At 35.9% G+C, this 17,605-nt stretch overlaps 1 protein-coding gene across 5 annotated transcripts in view; it reads left to right on the forward strand.

The window, feature by feature from the left end:
- Ptpmeg2 (Protein tyrosine phosphatase Meg2) overlaps positions 1–17,605 on the forward strand; it is a 42,672-nt gene that overhangs the window by 22,875 nt on the left and 2,192 nt on the right. For 3 of the 5 annotated variants that reach the window (XM_070276382.1, XM_017243232.3, XM_017243233.3), the window contains exons 2-7: positions 777–1,223; positions 1,292–1,522; positions 14,117–15,108; positions 15,182–15,342; positions 17,060–17,289; positions 17,356–17,563. In XM_070276382.1, coding sequence (XP_070132483.1) covers positions 777–1,223; positions 1,292–1,522; positions 14,117–15,108; positions 15,182–15,342; positions 17,060–17,289; positions 17,356–17,563 — 2,269 coding nt within the window. Of the gene's footprint in view, positions 1–776; positions 1,224–1,291; positions 1,523–5,105; positions 5,171–7,089; positions 7,368–14,116; positions 15,109–15,181; positions 15,343–17,059; positions 17,290–17,355; positions 17,564–17,605 lie in introns of those variants that run through there. The other 2 variants (XM_070276383.1, XM_070276384.1) reach the window with 2 other exon arrangements.

Here is a 17,605-nt window from a genome sequence, read left to right on the forward strand (position 1 = left end):
GACAATACTTTTTTCGGTAGTTTTTTGTAAACAATACTGTACTATTTTGAAAAAAATACCATATTGCCAACCTGATATATTTTATCAAAATAATAAAACCATACCTGACAAACCAAAGGTTCTATAATACCTTTAAAACCAAAAGAGATAAACTATATTTTTTCAAAACTTTTTCCATTAAACATAATATAGAGCCCTTTTTTCAAAATAATTTTAATTGTTGGAAAATATTTCGGGACTTGGACGATTATTTTGTCGATTTAAATTAATTGGTTTATCGATTAAAAATCGAAATCAACCGATCTCAATCGTAGGGAAAATTTGGAATAATCCTAAAATAGTTGATACTATAAAGTAGTTTTAATTCTAAAAAGTCTAGCGTTAAGACTAGGAATGGGCATGTAGTGGCTCTCTAGGCTCCCAGAGCACCCAAAAAGAGGTAAAAGTTTGTTGAAAATTTTTCCAAAAACCACTAGAAAAAGAATACTACTCAAAATACTCCTCAGTATTTACACCCCTCAGTAAAAATAGTATTTTTGACTTAAAAAACCTTTATTTTTTCGAGAAGCAGACCTTATAGATTATGCAGACCTCTAAAAAGTTTTGAAATAAAATGACTTTAAAATGGAGAAATTATCTGCCAACATATTATATCCTTTTGTTACTAATTTAAGTTAACAAAATATTAATTATTACTTTTAACTTTAATTTTAATCTTAAAAATCTTAAAATTCCTAACTCTAATCCTATTGTTTCCTCTTTTTGATATTTTCCAGGCTGTGAAACAATTCATTGATCTCTGCAACAACTTGGTTGCCAACCGCAGCACAACAACAACAGCAGCAACCACAGCGGCATCACCAGCAGCTTCCGTTTCCGCTTCCGCCGCCACTGTCGCCTCCTCCTCCTCCACCATCACAGCCAGCAGTAGCAGTAGCACAGACCCTTACCCCTTACAGAACCAACAACAACACTTAGTACAATTACCCACCGGAGGAGGAGGAGGATCTGGATCTGGAGGAGGGGCTACCACTCCCGTTAGGAGACAAATATCCCCAACGACAGCTGTTAAGTTTCTCCACGCCCGCAAGTTCGATGTCCCGCGTGCCGTCTCCCTCTACGAACAACATGAACAGATCCGCCAGAAGGAGCATCTCTACAACATCGATCCGGACGTGGAGACACTACGATCAGAGCTACAGACTGGCAAGTTTACGATACTGGTAAGGATCTAATCTCCCACTAGTACTAATTACTTGTACTAATATTAATTAATAATTAATATCTTTAGCCCGCAAGAACTTCCAGTGGCGCTGCCATTGCCTTGTTCACCGCCAACCGCCACAGTCCACTGAGTGCCTCGCACACCACCACCCTCCAGGGCATCGTCTACCAGCTGGACAGTGCCCTCCAGGACACGGAGACCCAGCGGGCCGGCCTGGTGTTCATCTACGACATGAGTGGCTCCAAGTATTCCAACTTTGATTACGACCTCTCCCAGAAGATTCTCACGCTCCTCAAGGTGAGTCTTGATTTCATGATTCGCTTTTTTGTGGCATACTTTTGGGCTGTAGGGGGGAAATTTTTAGGGAAATTCATAAATAATTGGGATTTTTGTTGGAATTTTATTAAATTTGAGATGAAAGTGGAATTTTAAATTTAATTAAATTTTAATAAAATATTTGAGGAATATAAAAGTTAATATTTAATTTTTTTAAACATCTTATAACTCATTTTGGTGTTTAAATAAAAATATTTAAACTTAATTATTATTTAAAAGCCTAAAGAAACTTAAAGTCAAAGAACTAGTTATTAAAAATAATGAATAAAATTAATAGAAAAAAATGTTACTAAAAAAAAAAGAATATATATAAAAAATAATAAAGTAAATTATAAATTCTGTTAAAATATTTGAGTATATTCCTCAATATTTTATTTTTCTTATATCCTCTTAATCTAATCGGGTTTTTAAAACAAACTATTAAAACTTAATTATTATTTAAAAGCCTAAAGTAACTTAAAGTAACAAAAAAAAACAATATCCCAAATATTTTAAAATTAATAAAAAAAATTAAATATAGAAAATAATATAAAAAAAATATTAATTTAGAAAAAAACAAAATACAGTACTTAGTTATTATATTTAAATCAAAAATAAATATAAAAACTAAGTACTTTAAATAGTACCTAGTTCCATTTACAAAAAAAATGCAAATCCAACAAGTAAAGCCATTTAATTTATTAAATAATTTCCATATTAAAAACTAGCCATTTCCCATAACTTTCGCTTTTCAAAGCTACTTCCCTAAATAATAGGTTTTTATTTCTTGGGGGTTATGCTTCACAAAACAAAACAATTTAAAAAAAAAGTACTTATTTTAATGACAAATCTCACAAACTAGGCTCACAAAATATTAAAATTAAAAAGATAATATTGAAAGCTTTAAGACCCCATTAGTTTCAAAGCCTAAATCGTAAAGTCCTCCCTAATCCCCCCCCAAACCGTAGTGGGTTAAAAGTCACCTATATTTGAATGTGGGTCTTCCCCCCTTTTGTAATTTCCACAAAAGACTCCAAAACTGAAACGGAGCTCTCTTGCCCCAAAAGCCCACCGAGCGTGTCGCCTGAAATTAAAATATTAAACATGCCTCTATTAATACAAAAGATACTATTTTTTTTTTTATTTATTTTGCGGATGTTTGTGTATCTGTATCTGGATATCTGTGCGTATCTGTGCCAAGTGGCCTGTGTGGATTCTCTATCAGCGGAATTGCTGAAAAATGTCTTCAAGCTGAAAATTTCTGTCTCGTGTCGTTGGCTTTTCATGTCAAGCGTAAAATTTATCCACATATGTGGAGGGGGCTGGCTTTTGAGGAAAATCACTCAAGTTTTTCCATTCCAAAGAAGTAGGCAGTCGGCTTTTGAAAACTAATTTCCCTTTTCTTAGATTTTTAAAAAGCTGACTCTCGTTTTGATATTAAATTCCTATTATTTCTTATTAAAAGTTGCAAGTTATGGGCATCGATTGTGTTTATTTAGTTAGTAGTTTAAACAAAAGCCAGTTGGTGCCACAGTCTGCAACTGAAATGCAACTTATCCCCACAAATTCCTTTGTTTTTTGTTTTTTTTTTTTTTCGAGGGAGAATTGCATATTGTTTGGATTACTGTTTCTGATTCGCAATTTATTCTGCTGTTGCTGTGTGCCATTTGAGTTGGCTTTTGTTTAACAAACACAAGCTTTCCATAAAATATAACCAGCCTACGTACCTGGCTCGGAAATCCTCTGAAAAAATAATACTGAGAAGTGTTCTGTATATAAATTCTTGCTTATGTACCTACTTCATAAAAAAAACACTTTAATTTGCTTAGAAATTCCTTACTTTCCCTTGTAATTTTTCTGTTTATTTGTCTCCTAACTTCCGGCTATCTGCCACGCCCCTTTCCCTATTAAACCTATTTGCATAAAGAAGTATATATATAATTGAGAAAAAGAAAGAAAAAATATCCAACAGGTTGCCATAATATCTTTTTCAATGGAACCTTGTTTTTCATTTGATTTGCGTCACAATTGTCCGAATTCCGCATTTCTTTTTGAAATTTCTTCTAGGAATTGCGATTCACCTTTTCGACACTTGACCATGTCCGGCATTATATAGAAATATATACATATAAAGCCACCTACATAAAGCTATATGCATATGAGAAATAAGAAACCCACTTATGAGTAACCAAAATAAGTGGTTTTGACATGTTATTGGCATTTTTTAAGACTAAAAAAATCTTTTAATATTTTTATTTGAATAAAAAATCTTAAAAATATTAAAGGGAATTAATAATACTGTTTTTACAGTTTTTTTTTTTTAAGATTTTCATAGCTTTGATAAATTATTAGATTATAGATCATTTTTGTAGAAGTAAACCAACATAAAATGGGGACTTTATAGCAGGTTTTACTTTTTCTTAATATAAATTTTATAATTTCTTGCTTTTAAAGCCACAAATATTTCCAAAAACACAAAAATTTAATAAAATACAGGGCAGAGATTAAATTTTAAAATTCTACTACCTTTCTGCTACTAATTAGGGTGCTACTACTTTTGTCAAAGCTACTGTAAACATTTATACATATGTATTGTATGTACATATATTATATACAAAGTATATATCAATTCCATTATGCTACAAAAATCAAAACGCACAAACGAAAAAAAAAAAATAAAAATATAAAAGTTAACAATGAAAACGATTCGGCGTGGGCGCCTTAAGAATAAGCAAGAGAGCGAGAAAGAGCTAAAGAGGAAGTACTGGAGACCGAGAATGACTACTGAGAGTGTCCCATAACCGTTCTCTTTGGCGCGTGTCTGTGTCCGATTTTTTTTCTGTTAGGAAATGCGGCGAGAGAGAGCCGCATAGATAAGCTGCGTTGGCGGATAAGGTGGGTAGGAGGGGGGGGGATAATAAGGTAATGGGCCACCTTGACAACGGCGGTGGCAACTCTGGCGTGTGTCATGCCGCGTATGCGCAATATTTTCGGGGCCAACACGCATACGCAGCGTTGACGCAATGAGTGCGCCATCGATGACAAACAATGAAGAGATCGCACGCACACTGGCTCACACGAGTGGTCTTAATAAGGTGGAATGTGCCCACGCTTTTAAATACCCTACTTAAGAGGGGGGTTTGGCTTTCTATTAAAATTATAAATTCCAAATTTATTTATCTGAAAAATCAATTAACTAGATAGTAATATTTTTTTTTTTTAATTTTGATTTTATTATTTTATTTTATTTTCTACACACACCTTATACTTTACGCACTTTGTACGTCACAACTGTTAAGAGTATTCCAATGAAGCGTTTGCTCAACTTAAAGCACTCTCACTTTTAGGCAGAGTATGGCCGAGAGAGAGAGAGCTCTGGCAGCCCCCTCTCTTTGGGGGAACCTCGACCTCCTGCGCCGCCTCCCACTCGTGCCTGCTGGCCTGCTGGCTGTCCCCTCTCCGGCTCTCGCTCGGCTCCCTCTCTCTCTTTTGCGTGACGCGCCGTCGCTTGTGGCTATCTTTTACCTTTTGCTTGATAAACTAATTCAGTTGACGTGTTCTAGTCGAACGCTATAGATTGGAACCCGCAAGAGTCCCCCCGCAAGAAAACGGAAGAAGAAGCTTTAAAACGTGCGTGTCTTGATTTGTTTTCGGTGCATGCGTGTGCGTGCGTATTATGGCCATATGGAAAGGCCATTTCCCATTTCCGATGTGCTGCGCGTGTGAAAGTTTTCCATTGTTTTTTTTTTTTCTGTTATTTTGGCTGCTGCACTTGGCCCAGAAAACACTTGACCAAACACCCTGATTGACAATTAGATTTAGTAGTTAGTATTTATAGATCTTTTAGAGAGAGAGAGAGAAGAGCTGCGCAGTTCATTCATTGCTCAAATGGCTTAAATACTAGAATTAAAAATACTCAATGACTGTTTCGATGTGTTAACGCTTTTGTTATTCCCTTCTGTGTTATTTTTACAACGTGATTTTTGTTGACGCAAACATTTAGTCCCAGAGACTTGCCAGTCAGTCCCCTACTCTAGCCCCCTCACCCCTTATATACCCCTACATACTAGATAGATTCTGATTCAGATATAGAACCGTGTATGGGTGAACTTTAAATGCAAATTACGAGCATGTACTATACGTATGTTTTTTCTACTCGAATCAATTCAATTTTTGAACGTGCGAACCAGCCTGCTTCCGCATTACACCCATGCCTCAGTCCCCAAGCCCCATCCATACCATCTGGTTGCAAAAACAAAAAAAAACAAAAAAATTTCTTTTGACGTAATCATCGTGCCAGTTCCAAAATTTAAAATTCTAGGAAACGCTTGGCTAGCGATAACAACTTTTATAGTATGGGTTGATGATTAGTAAACAAAAAGCGCGACTTTCTTATCAACAGAAACAATTTAATATTTAGTTATGAAATTTAAACTCTAAGAAATAGGGGTATTCCTAGTTGACTCATAAAGTATGGAACTTTTTTTCTTGAAATTTTTGTGGGTTTTTTGTTTTATTTTTTTCCATTTAAATTAATTTGGAAATTTCTTGAAATTCTTGAGAAAATTGCTTCATAAGCCACCACACCAACCTTTTTTTTGGTTCTTAGTACTGATAGCTTTCAATCACGCCCGTCATCCGATAGTTTCATACATGAAGCTGGCAACTCTGCTCCAAAAACTTCAACCACTTTCTGTCGACAGCTGCACCAAATGCAACCTTGCATTCCCAAAAACTACCCTTACCAGCTCTCTCTCTCTCTCTCTTTTGGACTCTCTCTCTGAGAATTTCTTTCATGTTTTCTCTTGGTCCTGCCGCCACACCACCCCTCCTGTTGGGCAGCAACCCCCTTGCCAGCAGGGTTGCCAGGGACTCCCACGAGAACAGTCAGCCGCGAGAGGAAGTGAGATAAACCGATGGTGGTGGTGGTGGTGGCGAAAGGAGAGCGCGTGCGCTGAGAACGCGGCCGCAACATAGCAAAAAAAAAAAAAAAAAAAGAAATGAAAACGAAATGAAAAAAAAATAAAATAAACCAGCAGCCGTCAGACGTAGTTCAGCTTTTCACGACGACGCGCAACAAACAAAATACAGAATAAAAACCAGGGCGAGAACAAACTCAGACAGAGATGAGAAAATAAGCCAAAAAAAAATAAAATCAAGAAATACAGTCGCAGATACTATATAGAAAATTGTATATAAAAATTGTATATTTTTTTGTTGCGAATTTTCAACACAAAAGTGCACCCAAAAAAAAGATCCAAAAATCCAAGACGGAGAAAGAAAAAGTGAAAAGTGTCGGAAGGAAGGATGGTTGTGTCGGTCGGTGGTGTGTGTGTGTGTGTGTGTGCGTGTGTATCTGAGACCTGCTGTGTAGTTTGTTGAATGTTTCTGCAACAAATTCCAGATTTAACAGATTGCCGAAAAGTATCTACAAGTGCAATAGTTTAGTCAAAAAAAGATCCCCTGCCCCACTCTTGCAAAAAAATCGAAATAATCCCAAAAGATAGTTTTTTTTTTTTTTGTGTTTTGTTTTGTTTTTTTTTTTAAAGTTAATCGAAGCACCCCACCCCACCTATATAGCTAAAAGGGGGATTGTGTAATGTGACAAATAAACGAGACTCATCAACAAAAAAAAAAATAAAACCTAAACTAAGTTATGTAAAATTGTTGAATTGAAAGGTGCACGTAATTAGCATTTAATTGTGCGAACCAAACTATATATATATATATATAAATTACAACCTAAAATCGGAATAATTAGACAACCAGCAACAACAATAACAACAATCAACAACAATCCATAACAACGCCAACGCTCTACTCTCAGGTACATGATGATTATTTAGATACAGATACAAGCACAGCTGTTGGGGCCGATATATAACCATATAATATATATATATATATACTGCGTATATGGACAAGAGTCTCTGACTGACTGACTGACTTGTAAGACCTCGCCAAAAAAAAAAAAAAAACAACATTTCTATCTATTTTCAAGGAAATCTCTGCGAACTCTTGCTATTTGCGGACAACAAATATTTTTAATTTTAATTTTTGAATACTTTTTATGAATCATTAGCGGAGACGCGGTGATTCATATTTGATTTTTTTTTGTTTTTTTGGATAAAATCACAGTGACTATATTAGTGGTTTTTTGGTAATCAATTGAGTCGTTTTGTGTTGTTCTTTAATTAGTGGATAGTATCCCCCCCTCTAAAGTAGGTCATCTAATTGGGTTAGCCTGACAGACTGACTGCCTGGCAGGGATGCTGGAAGTCCTCCATGGGGATTTCCTGGGAAGTTAAGAGAGAAAAAGCCTTCTTTTTCTTTTTAAAATTAAAATTCTTAATTAATTTGCATTTACCTACCGTTGAGGCTTAAGCTTCTTAAGATATATCTATATAACATAGTTCTGGATATCTCGATTTTCTGACTGGCCCAACAATGGCAGGTGATATGCGACTTTTATTCTCCTTCGCTCACCTGTCGGTTCTGTCATCCCCAGAGCTTGACAAAAAATCAACAATAACAACAACAACAATGCCAATAGAGCTCAGAGCTCCAGACCAAGAAGATGTGGTGGTGGTTGGTGGTTGGTGGAGCTCTGGGGGCACTCTGGGGAGGAGCCAGGGACGCGGCATGCTGCTGCTGCTTGAGGAACAAGTGGAGGCAATCAAACACAGCTGTTGGCGTTGGTTCAATGACAAGGCATACTATATACATATATACATAAGTATGTATATATATTTATATATTCTGGCACCTTTTATTCTACCCTTGCCTAGGGGTATTTGGGGTTTCTTTAGAGATCTTGGGGGTCTTTCTTAAATCGAAGGAATGTCAAGAAAAATTCAAGGGAATTTTGGGAATTTTGTATTATATTAAATATATTATATATTATATATTATTTACCCTTAATATTATTTAAGGTTTATATGTATATATTATATATTAAACCCTTAAAACTATAGAAAAGAGTAAATACTAACAAAATTTCTACTCTCCATGTCCGCTTGTCCGTTTGTCCGTCTGTTTTTTACAATATTTTTGCTTATTTTTATAGTTTTTTTTTTAAATTTTATATTAAAATATATATGTTCTTTAATGAATTCTTTATTTTATATCTACAAGAATATTAAAAAATGTCATTTCAACCTAGATTTTTACTCCCTATGTCCGTTTGTCCGCTGTCCGTTAGAGTCTCTTGCCTTATTCTTATCATTATTTACTTAACTTATTAAGAAAATATTTATATTCTTTATTAAAATTAATATTTAAAGCTTTAAAAAAAGCTCCAGAAGCTTAAAAAAATCAACTAAAAATTAGAATCCCCCTTTATTTTATTATATTTTCTCTCCTCTCTAACTAGACCCTCCCTTTTTTATAAAAAGTCAACTGACTCATCACAGTATTTTCTCAAAAAAACAAACATAAATTATATTTTCAAGATATATTCTTCAAAGCTTCAACCAAATCTACTGAAAGACCTATTTATAAACCTCTCAAATATATAATTCTTTTAAAATCAAGTATATAAAGTTAGGACTTGGGCTTTGTGGAGTTAACCCCTTCAACCAATGAGGTCATTAGGGCTTAATATTCGATTCTATTGATTTTATTTAACCCATAGCCATGTTTGAATGGGTATTTGTTTGGCCAGATATCCAATATGGATTTCTATGACGAATGTATTAAGTATTTACTTTGTGTCCCCCCCCCCCCCCCCTGAGGGATTTCCAATTGATTGGCTCGAGGGGGGGTTTTGTGATTGGGATTTCTGAAGAGCTCTCCAATTAGCATGACTTGGGGCAAGGGATAAGGCCATCAAATATTGATTCCCCAAATGCAGACACACATTTCTAGAGATAGTAGCTCACTAGCTTATTGATTATATATCGGAAGTATATATATATATGTCTTCGATTAAAATAATTTTTAATTTTTATCTTCGATTGGGTATATCCCCACGATCTTATAGGCTCTTGGCCCATTCATTCATTTGTCTTTAGTTCCCTCCCTTTTGTTAACTGGTTTATCGGTTTGTTTGCTTTGCCTGCCGCTTCTTAGTGCCATTTTTGGTAAAAGCAGACATCGGACAACAGACATGGGATATGGTACAAGCGACAAAATTCGTTTCATGCCCATAACCGGGGACAAGCTTAAAAACCATTACCAATTTTGGGGCCATGGCTAATTTCACATATTTATTTACTTATTTATTTATTTATTTGTTTTCTTCTCTCTCCGGAGAGTCTCTTCTCTCCCAAACGACAAAAATATGAGCCATGAAAAATGGTCTAAAAAATAAAACCATAAAAACCCATAGGGCGTATACTTGATATTTTTTAAAGAAAAAAAAGCATTATTTCCTATTATTCATTAATATTTCATCATAATTCTTAGAAATAATAAAATTTACCCTTCTTCCAAGAATTTCTCAAACGATAATAATTTTCTTAATTATTTTGCAAATTATTACACAAATTACAAAGAAAAGAGCCATGAAAAGTGATCTAAAAAAAAAAACCATAAAAACCCATAGGGCGTATACTTGATATTTTTTTTTAAATTCTTCAATCTCCCTTAATATTTCATCATAATTCTTAGAAATAATAAAGCTATACCCTTTTGGGAATTTAAAATCCCCCAAGAATTCTCCCATTTTCAAACGATAATAATTTTACTTAATTATTTTTATAAAAAAAAAAAAAAAACAAAATAAAAATAATCAAGTATCGTTTTCGCGGAAAACCAATTAGTGGGCCACGCAGTGGGCAGCTTGTAAAAATATTAAATGAACATTTTGTAGATTGTATTCCTGGGCTATATTTAGCCTGGCCAGGAAGACAAAATATCTATCCTATCCTGTATATCCTGGCCAAGTCAAGGAGGGGAGGGGTAAGTCAGGACAAGGAGAGTCTGGAGCCAAAAACGCATGCCAAGTCACGTTAAGTTGCCCACTCGAGAGTCTGCCAGTTTGGGGAAACTCCTCCGCCGGAAAATAATTCTTAGCTGACGACAAGGGCACTGAAAAAAATTAATTAATAAAAAAAAAAATAAATAAAGGTTTTTAATAAGATTTTTTTTTTTTAAAGATTTTAACATAAATTTTAGCTAAGAAGTTAGTTTAAAAAAAAATTATACTCTAGTTGGTTTTTAATCCTTAATTTCTTTCAGTGTCTAAACATGGGGGCGTGGCTTTTACGCCCTGCCTTGCCCTCCACAAGTTTCATTCAACTTTTGCTCAGACTTTTTGGCCCTCAAGGCAAATAATCTTCTGGCCACTCTTCTTCCACCTACCACCTGCCATTGTTGTTTCTTGGTATATATATATATAGCTTATATATATATATATATATAGACTGTGTATGTGTGTGTGTGTGCATGATGCTGGGGCTCCTCGGAAAACCTAGAGGGGTGCTCTGTTGTGATTGTTTTTATTGCTTTTCATATCTCTACCCCCTAGCCGCCACAATTGGATTCTAATTGGATGTGGGAATAACCAGTATTAGGGGGGATATACTCTATATATAGTAGAGAGGGTGGAGGGGTGGTTGTGACCCTGAAATGCCGGCAATAGTTCGATTTTTTTTTTATTTCACCCATTTAGTTGCTCTGGTTAGCATTTTTATTTATTTTTTGTATGAGTGAGAACCCTCCCTTCTCTCAATTATGACTCATAAGCACACCCCTAACATGCAAAAAAAATATTATTTTCTATATTCGTGGCACGAAACCAACCTTTTGAGTTATTTATTGGCCTGGTCGGCACAAAAAAAAGAAGTGAAAGAAAAGAGAAAGTGGATTATTTATTGGCTTTATTCGATGGTGCTCTGATATGCAAATTGGACACTAAAGGACATGGGATAATCCGCCACCTGCCACCTGCTAGCTCACCTGTCTTTGGTTCTCCTGAGGCCCAAAATCAAGAATTGTTGCCTATTTTTAGGCATGCCCATTGCTACTGCCCACAGGTGTACTGTATGTGTGTGTGTGTGTGTGTGTTTCGGATCAAAGTGAAAGTTGGCATTAAAACCAACTGCACAACAAGAATGGTGGGGGAGGTAGGGGGTGGGAAAACGAGTTCAAAGCAACCGAAATAAGGGGGAAAATGAAGATGTTGCCCATAAATGGAAGTCATATGTACACAAGTATGAGTGTGTTTGTGCCCTGGCTGCAGTGTGTGTGTGTGTGGATCTGCAAATACAGGGGATTGGATGATGCAATCTTAAGCTTGAAGGCACAAAATTCCAAACTCTAAAACGAACATAATTTACCCTGTATTTTATACCAAAGGGCGTATTTTATTTCTAAGGTTCTGAATATTATTTTAAAATTGGATTAGGGACATTTTTATAGAAAATTATAGGATAGTTTTCATTATAAAAAATATATATTAGATAATTATATAGAGAAAGGAAAAAGTAACTATTGAAAATTTTAAATCCAGAAAAGCCTAAAAATAGGGTAAAAAATTGAAGGAATAATTATTATAAATTTTACTAAAAAGTTACAAAGCTTAAAAGTCGTACAAATAGTGGGAAAATTGCAAAAGTACCTATTATAGGTATAAAATGCTTAAAAGTTTAAAAATAGTGGGAAAAATATAAGGTGAATTGCGTACAGCTTGCGATTAAACCTATATTCAGGGCCTATATAAACCTATATTTGTAACCCTATATTTCAGAGCCTTCTAAAAGTTTTTAATAATATTTTTAAGGGTTATAAAAAATAAAAATGGTTTCCCTTATTTACAATATCTATTTTAAGCTTCCATATAACTATTACAAGCAAAAAATGCTTAAAAATATGAAAATAGGGGGAAAATTGCGAACAATTAAATATTACAAGTAAAAAATGCATAAAAATATATAAATAGGGGGAAATGCATTCCGAGCAAAAGCGGACAGATAGGCACTACTTTTCCCTGTATATTGAAAGTTTCTACAGTCTCCTAGGCTTCTAAATAATATTTTAATTAAAAAATGGACATGATTTTATAAAAATGAGATAGGGTTTCTTGTTAAAAATAATATACAGGTATTAACATAAACCTGTATTTCTTTCAAGAAAGACCCCTGAGCCTTTCTTGAGATATTTCCACAGTATTAGTTTATATTTATAGCAATATATTTATATTATAACTATTAAAAGTATAAAACGCCTATAAAAGTCTACAAATAGGGGGTATAAATTGGGAGAAGTATTTATTAAAATTTTAAAATAAAATCCATAAAAATCGAAAAATACTGGGAAAAATATAGGTTGAATTGCGGATAACCCGATAGACAGTCAAAGAACAATAACTTAATTAGGGTTTCTCTTATTAAAACACAAAAAAATCGTAAAATTAAAAAAAAAAAAAAAACCTACTTAATTGAAAACCATTGCCAATTGGGTTTTTAGCTTTTAGGTATTTATTGATCCCCAGCGAGGAGATACAAAAGAGGGGAAAAAACAGAGGGAAAATTAAGCAAGAGATAGCAAGGGGGAAAGGGGGAAAGGGGGGGGGCGAAAATCGCCAACGACAATATTTTTGTTGTTAGGTGAACTGCGAAAAACACTTTTAATTAAATTCTCCATGAAGAGGCTTGTGTGTGTGTGTGTATGTGTTTGTTTGTGTATCGGTTGGGAATTGTGATTGTTGTTGTGCGTTTAATTAAAGTGCATCAACTGCATTTTTATTGGTTTTACAGTGAGGGGAAAAAAAATGATAGTATTGGTAACTTTTTTAATAACTAACTGTTTCTCTGACCTTAATTTCGATATCTTGAGGGGGGGGTGGGTCGGGGCCTTTTGGGGCCAATAAACTAAAATAATCATGACACGGATGAGATATTCCAAAAGAGCTTCTCCAAGCCCTCTTGCTCGTTCTTTCTATCGTATCTCTTCCCTTTTCAGAATTCGCAAATTTACCTTTAAATGAAGCCAAGTTTGTTGTTGTTATTTTTGTTGCTTTTCACGTCCATCGACAGAGAATTTCGCAATAAAATTTGTTCAACATTTGCCCAACTGGGTGAAGGTTGCTTCTGCTTCTGCCTGCTGCCTGCCAGCCAGCCCCCAACCATTGCTCCAGTAGTTTTCTCTCTCTCTCTCTATCTGTTACCCCTATTTGCTGACCCCCATTTGCCCAACATTCCACATGCACATACACTAGTGTTGTATATCGTCGCATTTTCCTTTTAGTAACAGTGCTAGGTGGGTAGGTAGGTAGGTAGTTTACCTGGTTTTCGCAGTTTAATCAGTGCTCGGTGGTTACATATGTATATATGTACATTCCTTTATGTTGCTTCATCTTTATTGAAAATTATAGGAATTTCCTGTATATATCCTACAGCTATTTTAAATAATTTTAATTCCTTTTTAAGTGAAAAATGTTGCCTACTTTTCAGAGATTTCTAACAAAGCTGGGAAAAGCAAAAGCTGGGTTTCCTTTGAACTTGTTACTTGACTTTATTGTTAGAATTTTCCAGCTTTTTAGGCTTTTCTCCAGCTTTTTCAACATTTCCCATAGAAACCTTAAATCTAATAAATATTTTTAATTTTAATTTTTATTTTATGTTTTTTTTTTAGGGTGCTTATCCGGCGCGTTTGAAAAAGGTCCTCATTGTGACGGCACCATTGTGGTTTAAGGCTCCCTTTAAAATCCTACGGCTGTTTGTGCGCGAAAAGCTGCGCGAACGAGTCTTCACTGTATCCGTGCCGCAGTTGGCGTTGCACGTGCCGCGTAAAGCGCTGCCCATACATCTGGGTGGCACGCTGGAGGTCGATCACGCCACATGGTTGCTCAGCTGCCGCCAATCGATGACGAATCGTGAGGACGAGCTGCTGGCCAATATCGTGGGTGTGGGATCGGCTGGTAGTGGAGTAGTAGTGGCCACCACCACCACAACCACAACCACCACCACGAATGGCACTGTGGAACCTGTGGAAGGAACTACAATAATCACAGAAAGCAACAATACACCAACCACCAACGCCGCCACCAGTAACACCACCGTAGTAACGATCCGGAATGGCGTAAGTCCTGCCACTGGAACGCAGGATGGAGTAGCTGTTGCCGCTGCCGAATCCACTGGATCTGGGGAGCCCAACGAGAACATCACAATCAACGGACTGAGTCCCAGCCACCGCAGCAATACGTCTGGCCCCACTGCAACAACGACAGTCAACTCCCTCAAGCTCAATACAAGCCCCGGTGGTGGTGGTGGTGGTGGTGCTGACGGCAGCACTACAACAGCTGGAGGTGGTACCACTGGAGGAACTGAAACTGTTATAGGTTTTGGAACTGTTATAGTTAGAGCAGGTGCTGGTGCAGGTGCTACAGCTGGTGCTGGAACAGGAACAACCACAACGAACGGTGGTGGCGAATTCTGGTCAGAGAATCCTCCAAGCAGTGCCTCTTCGGGCTTCAGTGACGACGACAGTCTGGCCGGCCAGGAGGGTGATCCTAAGCCCATCGAGCAGATTGTTCAGATGGTCAAGCAGCGCGGCCGCCATGGGTTGATCAAGGAGTACACAGACATCCGAAACCGGGCACCCGAAGGCACTTTTGCCCATGCGAGGTAATATTTATTTTTATTTATACTAATTATTTATTAAAATAATGCTTAATCGTAATTATATTTCTTTAAAAAGGATGCGCACGAATCTAACCAAAAATCGCTACACAGATGTCCTTTGCTATGATCACAGTCGAGTGGTGCTGGCTTACGAAGACGGCGTGGAGCTGTCGGATTACATAAATGCGAATTTTGTCGATGGCTACAAACAGAAGAATGCCTATATTTCAACTCAAGGTATTTTTCTGTTAAAATAATGAAACTACTAAAATTTAAAATGGACGGGAGAAAAAAAATACTGGGGAAATTAATTGCGACAAAACGTAAAAGGCTTTCAAAGGAAATTCTTCTTAACCTGTAGATTTAGCTTATTTTTTTTTGGATATTTATTTTCCCAAAATGTTCCAAAATTTCAAGAATTAATATTTTATAATTTGATACTATAATTTGATAATTTGATACCAATTTTTTAGGACAAACAAACTTTTTCCTAACCAAAAAGAAGAAGAACCAAAATATTTTTTAGGAGAAGAACCAAAATAAGTACCCAGTTAAACAAAAATAATACGAAAATATTTCGGCGTAACCTCAAAATACTGCAGGAATATATTTTAAGCGTGTTTCGAAATTACCAGTATTTATTAATAAGCGTTTTTCGTAAAGCGTATTGTAAATATAAGATACTGGGGAAATTCAAATATACTAGTTTAAGTCGATTCCCCAGTATTTTGTATGAACGCGTTTTAAACCAGTATTTTTTTGTAATAGGTTTTTTAGTTGTAAGATTTGTTGCATTTTTTTTACAGGTAAGGGCCCGGACGCTATTTTTTTATTTTTTGTGTGGTTGATTTTTTTTGTTCTGAGAACCTGGTCACACTAATTTTCGACCCACGAAAATGCGACCACACTAAAATACGGTCATACTTTTTTGTTCTGAGAGCCTGGTCACACTAATTTCCGACCCACAAAAATACGGTCATACTAAAAAAAAATACGGTCACACTAAATTTTTGCGACCAATACCACGAAAATACGGTCATACTTTTTTGTTATGTAGACCTGGTCACACTAATTAGTGTGACCGTATTTTCGTGGGTCGAAAATTAGTGTGACCAGGTCTAGATAACAAAAAAGTATGACCGTATTTTCGTTTTTATTTGGCGCAAAATTTAGTGTGACCGTATTTTAGTGTGACCGTATTTTCGCGAGGCGAAAATTAGTGTGACCAGGTCTACATAACAAAAAAGTATGACCGTATTTTAGTGTGGTCGCATTTTCATGGGTCAAAAATTAGTGTGACCAGGCTCTCAGAACAAAAAAGTATGCCCGTATTTTAGTGTGATCGAATTTTCATGGGTCAAAAATTAGTGTGACCAGGCTCTCAGAACAAAAAAGTATGACCGCATTTCCGTAGCATTAAGTGAAAAAATTAGTGTGACCGTATTTTCCCCAAAATCAACCACACTAAAAATAAAAAAAATGGCGTCCGGGCCCTTTACAATTTTGACTTACCTGAAAAAATAAATGAAATGTAAAAGTAATCTGGGGCAAGGGAATTTACAATGGGGGCTTTCCGCGACATTCTTACGAATACTGAAAACGCTTAAAACTAGGGGGTTTCTTAAAATAACTGTGAAAATTCTAAATTACCATACTAGGAAATGCTATTACACAATTACTGAGTACTTAAAATATATGACATAGCACTATTAATAATTCCGTAGTCTATATCTCCAAGGATTTCACGGAATTTTTTAATCCATTAAAAGCTGAAGCTGTAGAAACTCTTAGTGTCTTCTCAGAATCCTATGAAAAATATGTAAAAAATTGTTAATAAAAAATATAATAGTTAGAATAACATTAAACATGAATAAATAAATGAATAAAAAAAAAAATAACTAAGAATTTATAGAAGAGTATTTAATTGCAACATCCTTATGTTTAACTCTTTCAGGTCCATTACCAAAGACATCCCAGGACTTTTGGCGCATGGTCTGGGAGCAGCGTTGTTTAGTTATAGTTATGACGACGCGCGTGATGGAGCGCGGACGTGTTAAATGCGGCCAGTACTGGGAGCCGACTGAAGATAGTTCCTTAGAGTTTGGCAACTACCATGTGCGAACCATTACCGTTGAATGCAACGAGGACTACACGGTGGCCTCGCTGGAGTTGAGAAACATAAAGGTAGACAATATGGTAGAATTTTCAATTCCGAAATGGTGGGAAATAATTCTTGATATTTAATTTCAGACTGACGAAATTCGCAATGTCTCGCATTGGCAGTTCACCAGTTGGCCAGACTATGGTGTTCCCAGCTCGGCCATGGCCATGCTGAATTTCCTGCAAAAGGTACGCGACAAGCAGGCGGAACTAGTCCACGCCCTAGGCGACACATGGACGGGTCATCCGCGAGGACCTCCAATTGTGGTGCACTGCAGTGCTGGAATCGGACGGACAGGTATGTTGGGTGTATACACCATATATATTTTTATGAAAAACA

Source organism: Drosophila bipectinata, chromosome XR (assembly GCF_030179905.1).
Source record: "Drosophila bipectinata strain 14024-0381.07 chromosome XR, DbipHiC1v2, whole genome shotgun sequence".
NCBI classification, from domain to species: Eukaryota; Metazoa; Arthropoda; class Insecta; order Diptera; family Drosophilidae; genus Drosophila; species Drosophila bipectinata.